This window comes from Lolium rigidum, chromosome 5 (genome assembly GCF_022539505.1).
Source record: "Lolium rigidum isolate FL_2022 chromosome 5, APGP_CSIRO_Lrig_0.1, whole genome shotgun sequence".
NCBI lineage: Eukaryota > Viridiplantae > Streptophyta > Magnoliopsida > Poales > Poaceae > Lolium > Lolium rigidum.
Genome location: NC_061512.1, coordinates 270,436,995 through 270,456,842, shown reverse-complemented (window position 1 = coordinate 270,456,842; position 19,848 = coordinate 270,436,995). Strand labels below are relative to the sequence as shown.

The window sequence follows — 19,848 nt, the reverse complement described above, 5'->3', positions numbered from 1 at the left end:
GGAAAATTAGCCTAGCCAACATATATGGATTGCAGGATTAGCATGGAATATCTCGATCGAGCAGTAAGCTTACAGTTATATTCAGCATTGTTTAAGTACACCAACATGCAGGGAGTTCATACCATCAACATCACAAGGGAAAGATTTAAATGCAATTTGAAATCGATAAACTATTGTTGTTTAGTTTTGTTGCATGACCATGATCATTTTATTACTATATCTATGTACTTTTAGTCCGTAACAGAGTTGTTGTAGGCTTGGGCCAGAAGAAGCAAAAAAGGAAACTTAAACAGCTTGGTGCGGGAAGCTACATTAGAATTGAACTGCAAAATGTTGTGTCGTTGATACTAAATTTATTTAGGTGAGAACATTAAAATTGATAAAATTTCAATTAGAAATGTCTTCAATTTATAGTTGTGATAATCATTAGTAAGCACAAAGGCACCATGGTGACGTATGGTGGAAACCTGATACTGTTTCAAGTTCATCTTTCTTTTTTAAGTTCAGCATATAATATCATGTTCATCACTCTTCGTAGTTCCCACTACATTCAGATACTTGACAAGCTAAACTGAATCACAGTTACCGTCTTTGGAGTCTGAAGCGTGAGCTCTGCTGTGTTGCGTTCAAATGAAAAGAATTCAACCACCCTTCTTTTACAAGCAAGAATAAACCTTTTTAGATATTTATGATTTCTTTTCTTTTTTAAATTTCACAGGAAATACAAGATGTTAATGGTGAGGAATAAGTCCCGAAAGATGGTATTTCAGTGAAAGATCTCAAATCTGGCATTACAGAACTGAAGACTATACTTGAAAGTTTTGAGAAAGAACCTACCGAACTGAAGAAAACAAAATCGCTCTCCTTGCAAATTTCCAGTTCTCACTACAAATAAATCTATAGAGAGAAGGCTTTTCACACAAAGACAAGAAATAGCTGGAGCCCATTCTTTCCGAGGTTTTTCACCTTCCTGGAATGTTTTTCTTCATGGAATGACTTTATTTGTTCTCGCTCATAGCCTTTATTTGTCCACATTTTCTTGTCTTGTGATTTTCTCAATTGTATATTATATTTTTCTATGAATTCTATCATTTCATATATGTGGGCGGGCGCAGCAACGCGCGCATTTCTGGTCTAGTATCCCAGAAAATCCCCCCACCTGTCCCGACCTGCCCCCATCTTCCTTTCTGTTGCATATCACTCTTGGGCATCCGTGAGTGAATTCGGCCCGTTTTCATATCATTGATGTTCTTTCTTGATATGCTCGTTGTACATTGATTTTTCCTCAGTTTTCTTAATTATATCCGCAACGTGTCGACATGCATTGAGTTAGGACTGATGAGATATACTTAGCCAAGAAAGAAAGAGACATCATTCGTTAAGAAGAAGATAAAACACAGTGACACGAATATGCTGGTGAAACACTTTTTTTCGCAATGCATGATATTTCTGACTTGCATCTCGTTTAGTGTGATGTATACCATTCTATCGGCCAATGATTTGAGCAACTGTATTTCCCCAGGTTTTCATTGGAAAAGAGGCTTTTATCTCATTTAATGCATGATACTTTTGAGTTGCATCTCATTACTCGATCGATGGTTGATGTAGTACAGTAGTACCGTAGTTTTTATCTGTCCCTTAGACAGGACCACCCCGTAATATGAGGTAGAGCGTAAATTAATATGTGTGTTGTTGTGGGTGTGATCTGCGTCCCTATTTATAGGTTTTTCTGAGCGGACTCGAGATGAACTCTCACTCTTAGTCGTATTGACCATGGGAAAGAGCATGGGCTATGATAAAAAAAAAAGCATGTGTAGAACTAGTCTAGAGATTAAAATGCGAATCTACAATTCTCCTTCTTGGATGTTTAGGCTTGGGAGGCATCCGGTTGAAGCCGACACACTTGAATCCCTCTTGGACGGTTGCGGGAGTTCATCGGCCAACCGTAAGCGCATAATCCAACTTCGGGAGATAGATCTGCGAGCTAGATGCAAACTCCGCTAAAAGTAGTCGCGTGTTGTACGGTTGTCTTTGTTTGATGATCGAGCTAGAAGCTCCAAGATGACTTTTGGTTTGTATGGTGGGATTTCTCCTAGCAGCTGTCTTAGTTCTTGCTTGTAGTACTGTAATTCATTCTCGTACGGATAAATTTAACAGTGAAAGATCTATCGAAAAGCGTGTGAGCGAAAGATACCGACATACCATGTGGATGGCGGTCCTCTCCTCGCGGCAACCATGCATGAGAAAAGATGCATAATCGATATGTCGGAGCAACACCCGTATGTCTAAAAAATATTAAATCTTCCAACACCACCGTTGCCGCTGGAAGGGAGATTTCATCGCCGAGCGAAGAGCCGAAGATCACGTATTTTAGACGATATCATCTTCGTTAAGACAACTGCCGAAAAGCAAGCAAACGGGCGCCGATTCGGTAGTAGAAAAGACGGGTACTTTTATTGAAAACTTCATCGAGTTTTCCATCTCTAGGGATTGTGGACGAGGCTGGCAACAGGAGAGGTGCCGGTCTTTGTAGAGGAGGAGGAGCCCTGTTTCAGTGCTCCTCAATAGCCGAAGTTGAGGGGTCATATTTAGTTTTTTTTTCTACGACGGATCCGCCGAAACCCATATCCAACCCATGTATACCCGTCTATTGATATGGTATTTGTACGTCGCGTTAGTAAAAAAAGAGGTCATGTGACCAGTTAACAATCTCATCCGCCTAACTACCGCCCCACGTCATGGATGCGCCCATACATACATGATTCGCTCCTACAAGACAACGCAGGCCATACGGGCATGTACAAAGTTGTATATATATGTCAGATTTGGTGAAGTTACGATCATGCCCCCGCTTACGAAGAGGTATGGGAAGATCTCCACCGTTCTTGTATTTGATGCGCCCATAATTTTTGAAGGGAGGAGCACCAGAGCAGAAGTGGAGGAGGAGGTGGAGACGGCGCTACAATCTTGTCTTGTTTTTATAGTTGCTCCGTAGCATGAAACTGAGATGACACCGTGCTGACCTTGTTACAGGCCCGAAAGATGGCTAAGGGCATCTCCAACGGGGCGACGCATTTCGGACGCCCAAATTGTCCGTGCGCGTCCGTTTGCGTCGCCTCACGGACGCGAAAATGGTCGTTTTTGTCCGCGCGTCCGTTTGCGCCTAGGGGTGCCTCCAGCGGCCCGATGTATTTTTTTCTATTTTTTTCTCCTTTTTATTAAAACATAGATACAAACATTACACAAACTAATACATAGTTTGGAACATGGTTACAACAGGCGTGGATCCTCTACAGTTCTTCAATTACTATAGCGGTACAGTAATTGTGATATCTAACGTCAATTTAAATCGGACGTCCATCAATTGGTGTCCAGTACCTCCACGCCTCCTTAAACATAGGGAATGTGTTCCTAATTATTTCCATCACAAAACGCTGCCGGTTATGGTTAGTACTGAGCCTCGTTAGATCTAAATGGACGTCAGATCTCTGCACTACTGTACCCGGTACAGTAATTGAAGAACTGTAGAGGAGCCACGCCCGGTTACAACATTGCAAAATGAGGAAACCTAACTAGTGTTGGCCACACAGGTTTCTTATGTTCGCTGCCAAGAAAAAACTCTCTCGGGCACTCTCAATCACCCAAACTAGAAAATGCAGCTGACAATGATAGCCATGTTGTTCCTACTCACGGTGGGAAAAAAACCGATGATCGAAGACCGAAACCGAAAAGACCGAGACCGAATCTGAAAAGATCGATAAAATATTGGGTAGAAAATTTTATAGACCAAATTAAGTTTGGTCAATTCGGTCATTTTGTTCTGAGTAACCGAATAGACCGAACTGACCGAATTTTACGTAGGACTGTCCCAATCTTTAGATTTTATGATATGCGTGAGATGTGATATTGTTGAATGTTCATAAGATTCTCTAGTGTTGTTACATTTTTGTTTAGATTGTTGAAGATTCTCTAGTGTTGTTACATTTTTGTTTAGATTGTTGAACAGTTATTCGTGCCAATTGATAATAATATATGCAGTGAAAATACATCTAAAATTTTGCCAACCTTTTACTAAATAATGTCTAGTTTGGGTACATCTTGCCCTGCCCGTCGAACAAGACCTCGACAGGCCACCGGCAAAAGCTGCAGCTGACCTCCCGTAGCTGTAACTTGGCCGGCTCGACGGTGGAGGTTGTGGTGGCTACGTTTGTGTGGGGCCTATTAGGTTAGCTTTTTCCCCCCCGCTATGTCATACACAGATAAGTCGGGCTAGCCTTGCCCGATAAGTATTAATCCGGAAACACTGCCCCCGTTGAGGGCGTATTGTTCTTAAAAAAGTTCAAAACTGAGTATTATTTGTGAAAGTAAAGAAAAAGTATTATTACCAAGAAAAATCGCAAGAGCAGATGAAATGGAGAGTAGACACAGTGCTGCCCATGCATGAGAGATGAGACGAAGACGAGGAAGACAAGAGAAAAAGGAAAGGAAACGTGAGAAAGACCCGCGGAGGACGGCATATGCGGCCCAGCGCGGCGTTGTCCTGGACCATGGTCGGTCCCAAGGCCGTTTGGCCGGCCCACATCCGCCGGCCGGCCACGGCGAAAGCGACGACCATTTCGGTTCGGAGGCAACCAAACCCTAACCTAACCTAATCCCTCCCGCGGTGGCGGCGCCTAGCGCTAATTCTGACCCATTTCGGCATGTAATGACGCCCGCCAACCCTCCTTCCTTTCGCGTCACGGACCCGGTGCCGTATAAACGCAGGCATTTCTTCCGGCGACCCGACCAACCCCAGAACACGAGCAAATTCCTAGCCTTTCTTTCACCTGCTGCTTCGGGGAGAAGAATACTCTTCTGCTCTGCTCCGACCGATTCCATAGAAAACGCGGCGGCGGCGGTGGCGGCCAGCGAGCCTTCCCAGTTGTTCCTTTACTTGTCTCCACGCATCCCACCTGTCTCTACCCGCCCGCTGGCGTCTCCCTTTCCGTTGCCGTCGTCCCTGCTTTGACTCTACTTCAATTCCTCTTCTTGCTCCTCTAGTCTGTCCTCCTCCTGCCTCCTTGGGAGATTCTTCTCCTTCCTCTTCTGGTCTCCCTCCACTTCTTCCTTCCAATCGGGCCAATCGGGAAATCGCTGAATTCTGTCCCCTCCGAGGATCCGAGCCGGGATTAATCGCGGAGGTTTCCAAGTCCAAAAAGATACTCCTTTCCCCATCCAACGCCGAATCCGCGATGGGCAAGCCGTCGCTGAAGAAGAAGCGGGGCGGCGGGGCGGGCCACAAGGCCTCGGACCACGGGGCCAAACCCTCCACCCTGGACCGCTCGGGCTCCAAGGTCCTCGACGGCGACGAGACGATCTTCGCGGAGATGGCGCGGGAGCTACGGGAGGAGGGGAACAAGCTGTTCCAGCGGCGCGACTACGACCGGGCCCTCCTCGCCTACGAGAAGTCCCTCAAGCTGCTCCCCTCCCCCGCCACCGGCCCCGCCGCCGCCGCCGACGTGGCGGGCCTGCGCAGCAACCTGGCGGCGTGCTACATGCAGATGGCCCCGCCCGACCACTACCGCGCCGTCAACGAGTGCAACCTGGCGCTGGACGCCGCGCCGCGGTACGGCAAGGCGCTGCTCAAGCGGGCGCGCTGCTTCGAGGCGCTGGGGAGGCTGGATTTGGCGGCGCGGGATGTGGAGAGGGTGCTGGCGGCGGAACCGGGGAATCTCACGGCCGTGGATTTGGGGGAGAGGGTGAGGAGGGCTATGGTGGAGAAGGGGTTTGTGGTGGATGAGAAGGCTGTGATGCAGACGCCTGAGGAGGTGGTGGCGGCGGCGCCCAAGCAGCAGAAGCCGCGGAATAAGAAGAAGGGGCGCAAGGCTGCCGCTAAGGCTGCGGCGGCGGCCGTGGAGGAGGAGGGGAACCCAGCAGCTGCGGAGCCCGCGCCGGCTGCGCCCGAGGAGGAGCCGCCGAGGCAAGTGAAGCTGGTGTTCGGCGAGGACATCCGGTGGGCGCAGGTGCCGGCGAGCTGCGGCATGGCGCAGCTGCGGGAGGCGGTGCGCGGCAAGTTCCCCGGCCTCAAGGCCGTGCTCGTCAAGTACCGGGACAGGGAGGGCGACCTGGTCACCATCACCAACCAGGACGAGCTAAAGTGGGCCGAGGAGCTGGTCGACCCGGGGAGCTCCCTCCGGCTCTACGTCACCGAGGCCGACCCCGAGCACGAGCCCTACCTCGAGGACGCCAACAGCGGCTCGCTCGTCAACAACACCTCGGACAACGGAAGCATCAGGAGCAACAACAGGCAGGATGAGGACAGGAGCACCGTGACTTGCATCGATGACTGGATCGTGCAGTTTGCTCGCCTTTTCAAGAACCACGTCGGGGTCAGCTCCGACGAGTACCTGGACCTCCATGAGGTCAGTATGAAGCTGTACACTGAGGCCATTGAGGACACGATTACTAGCGACGAGGCCCAGGAGGTGTTCCAGCTTGCCGAGGGGAACTTTCAGGAGATGGCGGCGCTCGCGTTCTTCCAATGGGGTAATGTTCACATGTCTCGGGCTAGGAAGAGGCTGCTCTTGCCGGAAGACTCGACCAAGGAATTAGTGCTTGAGAAAGTGAAGGAAGCCTACGAGTGGGCAAAGGAAGAGTACAGTAAGGCGGGGAAGATGTACGAGGAAGCTGTAAGGGCCAAGCCGGACTTCTTCGAAGGTTTCCTCGCACTTGCACACCAGCAGTTTGAGCAAGCAAAGCTGTCGTGGTACTACGCTGTCGGTAGCAGCACGGATCTGGACACGTGGCCTTCCTCTGAAGTCCTGGAGCTCTTCAATAGAGCCGAGGATAACATGGAGAAGGGTACGGAAATGTGGGAGGAGATAGAAGAACAGCGCCTGAAGAACCGATCTAAACCAAGCCAGGAGAATGCTGTGCTGGAGAAGATGGGCATGGAGGAGTATATCAAAGATGTGTCCACGGATGACGCGGCTGAACGGGCTTCCAACATGAGGTCTCAGATTAATATTCTGTGGGGCATGTTACTTTATGAGCGCTCAGTTGTGGAGTTCAAATTAGGACTTCCAATGTGGGAGGACTGTCTGATGGCAGCAATTGAAAAGTTCAAACTTGGAGGAGCTTCAGCTACAAACATTGCTGTGTTGGTGAAAAACCACTGTGCAAATGAAACTGCCCAAGATGGTAAGGAAAATATTACTGCACTTGTTTATTCTCTAGTTCAGCGTGTTCTTATCTCCTGAATCCCGAATCTAAGAGAACTATACTATTTATTTTGTTGGAGAAAATTGAAATTGCGCAAAATATAAGAATTTTGATGCTGAATCTCTTACTATCCCCTTGATCATCACTGAAACTTATTATTAGGGAAGTTCACCTAGTATCAGGGCAACTCAAGTGTTGTTCACTAGTTGATTTTGGTGAAATGCTGAGTTCATAATGTGTCTCTGGTGTCGTTAAAATTGTGAAAACATGATCTTCAATTATGTAATTTACGTTCTGTTCTTTGCTTTTTCTCAAAGAAAAAACTTTTGTTTACTTTGCTGAATCACTTATGTTTCAAAAATACCACCGAATGCTCAAAGATTCTAAGATTATCCTTCTTCCCTCCTAGGTTTGGGCTTCAATGTTGATGAAATCGTGCAAGCCTGGAATGAGATGTATGACATTAAACGGTGGCTACGTGGTGTTCCATCGTTCCGTCTTGAGCCATTGTTTAGGCGGAGAGTTCCGCAACTGCATACTGCACTGGAGCATATATAGTATGTATGAAGTTGCTCCGACGTATTAAATATCGGGGCAACTTTACCTATATCAATTTTCTCTTTTAGGTAAGCGCATTTGCTGTATGCTTCTCTTCTTTCTACAGGATATATTTATATGCATAGGAACTTTATTTCATATGCACATGAGAACTTTGATTGTCTCTAGGTTGTTAGATGTGTCTTACTTGCTGTCCTGATTATTGCAGGCTGCATTCGTATAATTGTAACAAAGATGAACGTAACAAAGATGAACATGAAGTTCTGAATTTTTTTATGCTGAATGATTTTGTTGGTTTTGTGCTTGTTTTATATGTCCTGAGATGGCTTAAGAAAAAGAAAATATTTTTCATTTTTTCTCAAAAAGAGAGGTAATTAACTATTCTCTTATGCACGAATGTATGAATTAGACTATTTATTACCATCCAAATTCTTTCATTTACACCTTTACTTATGTACGAATATATAAATTAGACTATTTATTATAGTCCAAATTCTTGCACTATTGGTCCGGATGTTTCTCTGTAAACTAAATGCTGAAACTATCAAATATTTATAAATCCAGAAAGCATGGTAGGTGAGATATTTGACTGTAAGCATAAGATCGGTATCGCATAACTGGTGTAGCATTTAATGGAGATATTGTACCATCTCAGGTTACTGGATCCTGGCATGGAAAAGATTATTTTCTGCTATACAGGGTTAGCATATTCTGCAGACAAAAACTAATTAGCTGTACATCCTTTAGTTCCTGATGGTCTGTTCTTCGAGGTTTAATCTACTGAAGTTTGAAATAAGATCTGCCTAATGTCCTCTAGAAAAACTAGTTTAGGCATCATCTGTATCAAGATTATTAAGGCCCCTTCCTCTTATTATAAGTTTCTTAGTTCCTGAGATACCTTTCTAGGTAACGCTTGTCCTCTGGTTCTACCTTTAAGTGAAACGATCCTTTGATACTACTCTTCTCTTGTGTTTTATCCTCTTCATACTGGAGCTTTACGATACAAATACACGATGCATTATACTCCCTCTGTCTCACGAAACATATCTTAACATTGTCTAAAGTTGGGTGTATCTAGATCAAGGATTACGAGTCGAAGAGTCGAGCCAAGTCGTTGGGGTACCGACTCATAGACTAATCGTGACTAGTCTAGACTAGTGCTCTACTAGTCGACATGTACTTTGACAGTAGTTAGTACAAAATATTATCATATATAGCAAACAGATAGGGGATTTTGTAACTAAAATAGACATTTGTTCAACACAAGTTACGTAACATAATAATGCTATAACCTAGACAATTATCCATCGATACTTCTGGACAATTGTTCATGCCCGAAGTGAGTCCATCGAGTCAAATTACCACGACTAGTCGCTCGACCGATGGACTCTATGAACTAGTCGAGTCAAACAAGCTAGTCGACAGTCAAGTTAGGACTCATAGACTAGTCGGGCGACTAGTCTAGACTAGTCGTTAGACTAATAATCCATGATCTAGATGCTAAATAGTGTCTAGATACATTTAAACTTAGACAAACTTAAGACATGTTTCATGGGATGGAGGGAGTAGTTGTATCTTTGTCAATCATAACCTATTAGAGTAGTGCTTTCAGTTCTCCAAGCTACGGATTTGTTTAGCCATCTTAGCCAGACCCTTGTTAAGTTGTGATTAATTTTTGTACATCCAGTTATCGTCTTAATCTTCTTCATCCAAATTGTTCTTTCTTTGGTAGCCTTTGTGGTATTGAAATTGGTGTGTTGATTCACCTCTGCAGGTCAATGGCTTCTTGGTATACAATACATGGATTTGTTCGTTCCATTTTTTATACATCGAAGAGTCTGCTTCCCTGCATTTTTTTTACATCGAAGAGTCTGCTTCCCGGTGGCGAAGCTATTCATTGCGGAGGGGTGGAGCCCGTCCGCGATCTTCATATGTTGGTTGGTGTTTTCCTAGTCTGTCTTGTTCTTCGTGCACAGGAAGCTGCGCTTTGTTACTAGTTTAGAGCTTCATTTGTGTGTGACATAGTAATCTGCTGTTTCGAGGATAGATTGGTCGCATACTCTATTTGTTTCGCGCTGTTTGTGATACCTTATAGGCATGATGCATGTTTTGTAAACTCAGTTGGGGTATTATAATGTGATTACAGGATTCCATAGAATTTCTTGCACTGAAAGAAAAAAAAAAGAAAAAAAATAGACGGTTCTGAATTCTGATATGCTACTGATCCAGGCTACTCATTTCAGGGTGGGTCTTTTGTCCTATCTATCAACAAGTGTTTTTTTGTAAGGTTTTTGTTCAATTCTCATTGGTGTGATACATGGGAGTAGGATCACTTGAATGACATCATTTGACTGAGATTTAATTGAATCTAAGCCTTAAGATCATGTTGGACTGACGGGGCAGTATGCTGGGGCTACACTTAGTAGCGATTCAAGAATCAGAATTTGATGTAGAAAGGTTTTGTTTTGTAAAAGGTTCTCCCGCTATTTCCCTATTCTATTAGGATTTGTTTATTTTTGTCCAAATCTATAACTTTTGGTCGTTAATAAAATAAGCAGGATTCAATGCACCTTTCCTAACTCATTGTATCTTCCGCCTCGGGCCACGGCTCCCTGCAACATAAGAGCATCTCCACTCGTCTCCCCGATGAGGCCCCCGAGCGACGTTGTTTCCATCCGGACGGCGAAATTCGGCCGAGTCGCGCTCTCGGTTCCTCGTTATCGTCCGGATTTGGCCCTTCATCCATCCGGTGAGCCCACGTCATCCCCGGTCCCCCGGGGAGCTATCGGGGAGTCCGGACGAGTGAAAAGTGGGGAAGGGCCCGATCTGTCGACACACGAACCCCACCACCACCTCGCTCAAAATCCTCCCCACCCCTCGTATCTCTCTCGCCGCCGGCACCACCCCGCCGGTCATGCTCCCCCGGTGATCTGGTGGAGCACATATGGACGCTCCGAGGCAACGCCGATGCCAATTAGTCTGTCTTTATTAATTTGTTTTAAAACTTGTGAAATTATGTGCTTCATTTGTTTCAGCACTTGTTAAACATTGTACTGATTTTCGCCGAATTTGTTTCAGCAATTTTCTAAATCTTGTTTGCCGAACTTGTTAAATGTTATGTCGAATTTGTTTGAAATGTGTCAAATGGTCGAGGTTGAGGGTGTCCTACAGGGTGGAACGGCTCGAACTTCGGTGCTCCCAGGCTAAATTTTTCTCCAGATACGTGGGAGCGCCAACTAGTGGAGATGCTCTAAGACGCAGTCGCGCTCCGCCGGATGGAGTACAAATACGTCAAGGCGGCCATACGTACGTATCCGGTATCCCCTCGCGGCCTGGATTGGATCGCACTGCGAACGTGATCTGATTTACAGACCTATTGAGAGGCTACATACCGGTAATCCTGGACCTACGGAATTTTGCACATACCAACGTGTGGTCACAAAATATACGTACGCCCCCAAGATTCCAACCCTACTCATCATCGACCACCAAGGCTCCAAACAAACGTATTGCTCCGAACAGATCGATGGAGGAGGCTGCGGCGGCGGCCATGCCGGACGACATCCTCCTCGAGATCCTCTTCCGCTTAAAGCACGCCCCGGCCGTCCTCTTCCGTTGTGCCACGGCCTGCAAGCGGTGGCGCGGTCTCGTCGCCGACCCCGCCTTCCTCCGGCGCTGCTGGCCAGATCAGGACGCCTCGTCCTCCATGGCCGGCTTCTTCACCCAGGAACTAGAGGCCACAGGTATGTTCACGGTCATGACGCCATGCTTCACCCCGACGCCGCGATCGGTCCTCGGCCCTGGCCGGCGGACCCTCCGCTCCTTCATGACCGCCGCCGTACCCGCTGGCCTCTTCGACCGAGCGGTGCCGCTCGCCTCGCGCCACGGCCTCCTCCTCGTGCGGCTCGATACATATGGCATACGCGGTTACTGGAACAGCACCATCATCGACCTGGCTGTATGCAACTTGCTCACCGGCGTCTGCCACATCCTCCCTGCTCTTAAGTTTGTCTCGGACTTTGAGCGCTGCAGGTGGAGAGGCTACGCCATTCTAACCGGTACAGACTGCCCTCCTTCTTCTACCGACGAGCCGAGCAACTCATCATCGTTGTTCAAGGTGGTAATCATCGGCTACGACCAAAACTATTCCGGGACATGCACTCTCCACACCTTCTCCTCCGACGAAGCAAGCTGGAGAGTGGGCACCCATGGATTCGATAGTCTTGCTCGACCCAACATGCACGGATCGTCCTGCCGTGCTGTTGTGCATCGTGGCACGGCGCATTGGTTATTTTCTCGTTACGGAGAGCCATATGTTGGCGTCCTTGATCTCAACATGCGCACAGGACACGTCACCGCGACGACGCTGCCCATCGCAATGTGTTTTCACCCCGACAGCCACCTGTTCATTAATCTAGCGGCCAGGACGACGACGCTTTCAATCTTTTGTATGCAAAAGAGGGGTACCCAGCTAGAGATCTGGGAGCAGCGAGAGGAACAACCCAACGAGGATAGAGGTTCGGCATGGGTATGCACCAGTACAGTCGAGCTAAAACAGCCCTGGGAGAAGACGGAGAACGAAGCAAGGGAGCTATATGTCTTGGGAGACAAGTGCGGCACATTACTCGTCAACGACACCATCCAAGGCGTTTACACCGCTGACCTACAAACCGGGATGATGGAGGAGGTGCCTGATTGTCCTCACAGGAGCTACATCAACCCTATGGAGACTGTGCCCTTGGAACTGGATTGGCCCTCGATTTTCGCTTCTCGGCTTGATACAAGGTATAGCTACCAATTTGCTATCTCGCTAGCTATATATATACATATATACTCGTTTGTTGTTTTCTGCTACAAAGAATACATGAATCACTAGGTCATTAATCAGTTGACTGAACCACACAGCATCATTTTTGTTCAGCTAGTTCGCACATCTCATGTAAGGTACTCCCTCCGGTCCTATTTAATTGACTCAGATTTAGTACAAAGTTGTGCTAAATCCGAGTCAATTAAAAGAGACCAGAGGGAGTAGTTAACTATGCATTTTCTCCGAGACTCCACATGTACGTCCCGCTGTTGTTAGTTAGAATCTTATAGTAATAATGTGACCAAGTATCATTTTGTGAACGAAAGTAAACAATTTTTTTGGGTGTATATTAATGGTCATTGTAGGATTGCCTCTCAAGTTGTGCATTTTAATTTAATAAGGTTTCACATAGGTTACACCATATTGGTATGATTGTTTCTCTTCCTTGCATTCTATGGCATGCACCCTTTAGATTGAATACTTATAATGTCTTTGACTTAACCATTGAGAAGGAAACAGACGATGGAAAACAATGTGACGTATCCACAACCTGGGTGGGAACAAATGTATCTTCGGAGAATCCAAGGATGGAATAAAAAAGTGGATATCCTGATGCGTGATAACAAAAATATCTTCAAGGAAAGGCGTATTTAAGGTGAGTTCATTGCCGCCCCTGATTTGGCCAGCATCAGTTTGATCATGGATATGAATCATCCTCTCTGTCGTTTGTATGATATATACGGTTAGTAATTACTGTGTTGTCTGAATTGCTGCAGGTTCTTGATCGACAGTCGTCATGATGCATTTGCTGGTTGGGTTGATGCTAAGGTTGGATCCTTAATTAGCTTGAACAGGGCAAAAGATGATATCTTTCTTTTCTTGAAAGAGCTGGCAAGGCACAAGCTAGCTGGAAAACAACCCATGGCTTCTTTTCCATTGTAGCAGCAAAAGAAATGAATCGCTTCAATCCTTCATGCGCTTGTAATCTGGAAATGATGAGTTTGCACTCATCTAAGAATATAATCACTCACCGGTGCATAAGTTTATTTGCTCCATCAGTTATGCCATCGGGCTCGTTTTCTGCAGCTTCAGAACCTGAAAGTAAGCTCTCTGGCTTTGATTCCTTCTGGAATCTAGAGAGCAAACTTTATTTCGACCAACATGAATTATTTCTCATCTCTAGATCTTACTATCATCTGAACTAAAAACCCCGACACTTATTACGGATCGAAGGAAGTAACTTGGGATCTTCATCCGCTGACTAGAACTGGACCAAGGAAATAACTTGGGATCTTCAGACTCTGACGGTAAGCAAAACAAAACATTTTAGGAAGTGCATATTCAGACTCTAGCATACAAGCCAGCTACTAAAATGGAATGGAATAAACAACAGGAGATTAATATAGTACTCCCTCTGTTTAGTAAAGGTTACACTAATGTGCATCCAGATACATGTGTATCTAGACAAATATGCCACATCTTTTTCTGGATGGAGAAAGTACCAGAAAAGAGGCAACATGCAAAAAGGTATTACAATTATTGTTGGATGCATTCAATGATTAACTTCCAACGGCAGCCGTACAATATTGTCTCTTATTTATACTAGGATGATTTTTCAACTGCACATGCAGCAGTTGTATCTCTGAATTAACATTATCATTTTTACAAGCAAATAGCATATAATTAGATTTTATGGGAAGGGGGCACAGGAGTCTTGTTCGACGGCGCATGTGCGCCTGAAGAAGATGGCTTGTTGTTACATTCTGCCTTGCAATTGTTCATTGTCCGATAGCATTGGCCCGTCCATAAACAGCAAAAGCAATATCCATTACCACAGCCCGAACCATGTTTCTGGGTACACATTCCATTAGGAAAATTGATCTTCTCACTGTTCATATCTTCCATCCTTACGCCTAAGGAAAAAATAAAAATCCATTACGGTGAGTATTAAGCTCATTTGTTGGCCAAAATGAAGCAAGAATTCAACCTTTTAGCAAAACAGATCCAACTAAGTATAAAATTATGGACAAATCATGAATGCAAACCAGCCGATGATAATGGAAGATAAAACAATTAAAAGACTATAAATAAAATCAGCAAAGTTATAGCAATTATTTGGATGCATATTTGTCACTTACAGTGCGCACGGGCAGCAAACATGAGAAGGAGCGCCAGTAGTACAGCCTGTGCATGGACATGGTTCGTGAGCTTGTCCATGCCTAATATGCAGTGCCAACTTGTATGGTGGTCGCGGTACTTTGCTGTATCAATCCACACTCTTTCATATATAGTATATAGTCAATCTACACTACTTAAAAAGAACGAAGTTTCTCCGTTTTCTGCCACCAATTTCGTCGTCGTCGTCCTCTTGGGCCTGGTCGAGCTTCATCTTCGCCCCTTTGGCCTGGCCCATATTCGTTCTCCACTTCCTTCCGAGCGAAGTGCCCCATGCGCCCCCACCGCGGTGCTGTCCGCGGGCCCGCCGCAGCCTCTGCCCACGCGCCGCCGCCGAGCCGGCGGCCTCCTCCTCCACCGCGGCGGCGGCGAGGGCGCCCGTCTACGCTCCCACCCCGCGGGATCGGCTGCTGCGGACGCCGCACAGCGGGTAAGCATCAGATTCACCCCGTCCACACGTTCGGTATTCGGAACAACGACTCGCTCAATTTTAACCCCCACCTGATACTTATTACGCAACTCTCCAGTCAGTAGGGGCTGAGAAGCGATTCTTCAGAATGCTGCTAATCCGCCCATGGCACACGCTATTCAGCAGATAAATGGCTGTGACCACTGAATTGTTTTGGCAGGTATCACTACGACGGGACCCCCAGGCCCTTCTTCGAAGGCTGGTACTTCAAGGTGTCCATCCCCGAATGCAGGCAGAGCTTCTGCTTCATGTACTCCGTCGAGAACCCGCTGTTCCGTGACGGGATGAGCGCGCTCGACCGGGCAGTACACGGCCCGCGGTTTACCGGGGTGGGAGCGCAGATTCTTGGTGCGGACGACAAGTACATGTGCCAGTTCTCTGAAAAATCAAACAACTTCTGAGGAGGCTGAGGCAGCCATTCGATCCAAAAACCGAGCGATTCACCATGCTCCCGACCTAGGGTACCGCCACCCCGCCGCCGCTCCCTCTCGCAGTAAAGGCCGGGGGAGGCGAGTTGGCGTTCCTCTACGCGGACTGCGGCGGCGCTGCCTTGGTCCCCGAAGAGTGGTTTCCGGCTACCCACGGCGGCCGAGATCGCCGCGTCGTTGTGGCCCGATCTCCTCCACGGTGACGGCGTCGCAGGGGGCGGATACAGGTCGCCGCGTCGTTGTGGATCGATCTCCTCCACGGCGACGACGTCACAAAAGGCGGATACGAGAGATGTTGTGGCGAGCGACCGAGATATCGCAGCCACCAAAATCACTGCGACCACCGTCCATGGCAGAGGATGAGCAGGATGGGGCCTGGGCGCACGAGATCGCTCCGACCCTGCTGCCAAGATCCCTCCGAGACCACGTCGACCGGATCCGGTACTCACATCACCCTGATCTGTCCGAATTTACAATGCCTGCTTGTAGGTTTGTGTGTGATCTTTACTGTGTCATTTTTGCACTTTCGCATCACGGAATTACGGCCGTACCAGTGTCAGGTTTCCTGTCATATTTCCAATATATGTTTCCAGTGACTTTATCAGCAGTATCTGTGTGGCATGCTCTAGGCGAACTATTAGGACTTTAGAAAAATCTTTGTAATTGATTTGATTTTCTCTACGATCCAAAAATTTGGTCTTGATTATGTATGTTTTGTGTCACCAGAATACTGCAGACAGCAACAAACCGTAAAATATTGAGTTGTGTTTACAGCCAATTTTGCCTGCCACAGCCTGCAAGTGTGCAATCCTTGCGATGCCTTCATTCTATACGCAATTCACATAACGGCTTGATTTAGGAGCGGCACGCCTATCAAGTTAGTTTATATGTATCTTTTAACCAAAAAAATCAACCAAGCAAACCATATGAATGTTTCGCTTTTTTATCTTAAGAATAAAATCCCAAATGTAAGTTGGTCTATAATGTTCTATCATTGCTTTTTGAAATATGATTTTGTATACAGAAATGATATGTCGGCATACTTTTCTTGATAATTTCTATCAGATATGTAGCTATCTTGTTAGCTTTTCTTAAATCAAATTTGCTTTGTGATAATATGAGAGAGTGTCATTTGTTATTATTGCAACAAGTACTGAAACTATTAGATTAACTTATACATATCCGGAAGACTTTTCCCACTGCTAAAGAAATACCCATCTGAATTGCATGTTAAATGTTCATGGTAATTCCCAAGTATTGATGTCTTGGATGCTTTAGCTGTTCTTATTTCACATGTAATAGGACGAGGTAGTTCAAATTAATGCATGTAACAGGTCAAAGAGACTGATCTGTTTGTATGCTTGTAAAACGGTGACAGAACTTGCATAATATGGCCATTCACCATATTTCATTGTAGCATGAGCTGATTAGCGATGACAAGTGCTGCGAGTAAATGGTTGACCAGTCTCGCTTAGTTTGGCAGAGTTGTTTCTCTTTCTAGCCATCTCAGGCACCATATTTCAGTTCTTAAGATGCAATTCTAAACTGCAGATAAGCGGCTCATGATTATGTTGATTCTGAACTGCAGATCAAAGGCGGGGCTGTGGGCTAATTTCATGATAATGATTAGATCCAATTGCGGTTTCTGATCCTCCTAATGTTGGGCTAAGATAGTGGTTCAATCTTCCGAACTCATTCCTCATAACTCCAAGATTAATCTTGATTGATGAGTGAACTGTATGTTTGAGATGAGGCTGTATTAGATTCTATGGATCCATATTTGCATCAAAAAACTATACACCTTATATCTAGAAAGGAGGGGGTATATTAATATTCCAGGATACATTCACTGACTACAAGTGCATACATGAATGTTTGAATCCTTTTCGTGAAAAAACGGATTTGCGTCAAAGATGTAGCTGATCCTCTTATCGCTGGTGAATGTTTACTGATGCATAAAGTTTGGTAGAAGATTAGAAAAAGCCAATGTACATGACCAAGACACTTCTTGATTGAAGAAGATAGCTTGCAAAGATTACGACTAAGGTTCTAGCTAGGAGGTGACAATTAGTACAATTATTGGATCATCTTTTATGATGTTGTACTGTGCTTAGCTATATGTGTGTAGTACTGAAGTGGAAAGAGTCAAGTGAAACGAAGATTGCTTGTAATGCATGAATATTTGTGAATGTACCAGTTAGATCGACTTTGTACTATACATTGGTCTTCTTAGTTGAGTACAATGGAATGCTTGGAATTGTGTAGAGAAAATATTACATGATATATGTATTAAACGATAATGAAATATGTATTAATAGATAATATAGGATCGCCGCTGAATTTAGACCTAAAATTCAAAGACTATTTCTTCTTTCATTAGGAACAACATCCATAGGGAGTTAAACATTTAGAGTTAGGTCTTAGCTAACAATATTGAACAGCAACATTCAAACACATTCAGACAGATGCCTCTGTTGTGAGCTCTTCTTGCAAAATAGTTTTAGCATGCAATGTATTAACTTGTAGTTACAGTGCAATGTAGACCTCGCGTGATGGCTTTCCTAGAAAAAAAACCTTAAGATATGTTTTGGCAATTTAGGATGATATATTTTATTTAGTGCTTTTCTTATGTTAATTTTTTGCATGATGACTTTATGCTTCAGATATCCAATGATGCAAAGAAGGATTGCAAGGCAAATGGCGAGGTTTTCTCTTACTTTTGTGAGGATTTTTTTATATAGTAAGTGCATTTAAATTTTGCTGAGATCAAATATGCTTGAAACAGAAGATGTTTAGTTCAATTCAAACACGTCGCACGTACTAAACCTTGTTTTATTTCTCGAAGTATATGTTTAGTGACTAGGTCTTGACTTACACATAATATTATGCGTGTGCTTAAAACTTGACAATTACGTTTGATGTGTACAATAATTCTAAGATTACATATTTGACATGATTGGTGTAGAACCATCAGAGCATTTATAACCATGTACAACACATTTGCAATTATCTATTATCTTAAGCAAAGATGGTTAACGTGGTGGGAAATCGCTAGATTGTATACTATAGAACTGATAGTAAAAGAGACAAAAAAACACATGCTATTGGTCAAGGGTTAGGAGGTGAGATAAAAATATCGGCGTATAACGTTGGGTCGAAACTACAAATCATGGTGCTTGTGGCGAGCATCAAAATAAAATCACCTCTCTTCATATCTTGTTTTCCCGTGGCAACGCACGGGCATTTTTACTAGTCCTTAAATAACTAGCAATATGATGTTAATTACTTGGAATGTGATTCCACATATATCCCACCACGCCATTTAATATTTCCTTAAGAGTAAAGATTAGTAGGTTATTATTGCAATGTTAAATTATCTCTTATTTTAGACAAAGATTCCATATATAGTAGCCAACATTGGAAGAGTCTAGAAAAAAATTATTATCACATTAATTTCTTGACCTCCGTCTCTTCTATAGACATGTGTGTCCAGCTGGGATGAAGCATGCAGTACACAAGTTATGTAATTAACCAGACAACACAATATATATTTTGTGTGCAAGTACAAATCCAGGAAGCTTGTCATCGAGTGTGTACACGTGTCTATCGCGTGTGAATAAGCTCATTCAAAACGAATTTCTGAATTCGAAAGTCAAACCAGGCCCCTTGTGTCCTCTGTTTTTTCGTTTTTTTCTCTGTTTGAGTGCGCTTTGGTGTGAAGCAGAGCATATTTGGCTTTCTAGAAAGAGCAATTCAGGCTCTAGCATACCAGCAAACTAACATTGAACTGAATAAAAAACGAAAGATTAAGAAATAGATTAACTATACATACTGGAAAAGAGGAAACAGGTTTGCCTCAAACTTTGTCTCCAGCGAGGAGCTACTATAGCCCTTGTCAACAAATCGAGAGGAGCTAGTGAAGCTAGAAACAAGAAAGGCCCAAGTATGCGTATTTTCGTTGGACCTAGGTGCTGCTGCGTATTTTCGCAAGTATGCATAATACTGACAACCCAAGAAACAATAAGGCATGCAAGGTTCATTATTTTAACGATAAATTTTCCTATCAAACAAACTCATTAAAATAGGCTAGGAACTAAAGGCAACAAGCCATGCACCCTCAACAATCAAAAAACCTTTTCATTTATTTATTTTACCGTGAATGTGGTTCTCTTAATGTTAGTAGAACTAAAAGCTAAGTGAAACAACAAAAA

At 44.7% G+C, this 19,848-nt stretch overlaps 1 protein-coding gene and 2 long non-coding RNA genes across 4 annotated transcripts; all 3 read left to right on the top strand.

Moving 5' to 3' along the window:
- The first annotated feature begins 5,141 nt into the window (after positions 1-5,141).
- Positions 5,142-9,916, top strand: LOC124652200 (protein PHOX1-like). Its single transcript, XM_047191218.1, has 3 exons — positions 5,142-7,179; positions 7,610-7,826; positions 9,533-9,916. Exons 1-2 carry the CDS (start codon positions 5,232-5,234, stop codon positions 7,756-7,758), a joined length of 2,097 nt encoding a protein of 698 aa, XP_047047174.1. The 5' UTR covers positions 5,142-5,231; the 3' UTR covers positions 7,759-7,826; positions 9,533-9,916.
- A 2,521-nt stretch (positions 9,917-12,437) lies between these two features.
- LOC124655144 lies at positions 12,438-13,421 on the top strand. Its single transcript, XR_006988582.1, has 3 exons — positions 12,438-12,543; positions 13,078-13,220; positions 13,342-13,421. It is a non-coding gene; the product is annotated as an uncharacterized LOC124655144 (long non-coding RNA).
- A 1,719-nt stretch (positions 13,422-15,140) lies between these two features.
- On the top strand, positions 15,141-17,954 carry LOC124654053. Of its 2 annotated transcripts, XR_006988183.1 has the most exons (3): positions 15,141-15,170; positions 15,370-16,078; positions 17,226-17,954. It is a non-coding gene; the product is annotated as an uncharacterized LOC124654053 (long non-coding RNA). The 2 variants fall into 2 exon arrangements; XR_006988182.1 differs by having other exon boundaries at positions 15,370-17,954.
- The last annotated feature ends 1,894 nt before the right edge of the window (positions 17,955-19,848 follow it).

Bases quoted from the DNA above. Each gene is read 5' to 3' on its own strand.
- LOC124652200 (XM_047191218.1), top strand. From the start codon at position 5,232: ATGGGCAAGCCGTCGCTGAAGAAGAAGCGGGGCGGCGGGGCGGGCCAC. The intron at 7,180-7,609 runs GTAAGGAAAATA...CTTCCCTCCTAG, and splicing joins AAATGAAACTGCCCAAGATG to GTTTGGGCTTCAATGTTGAT.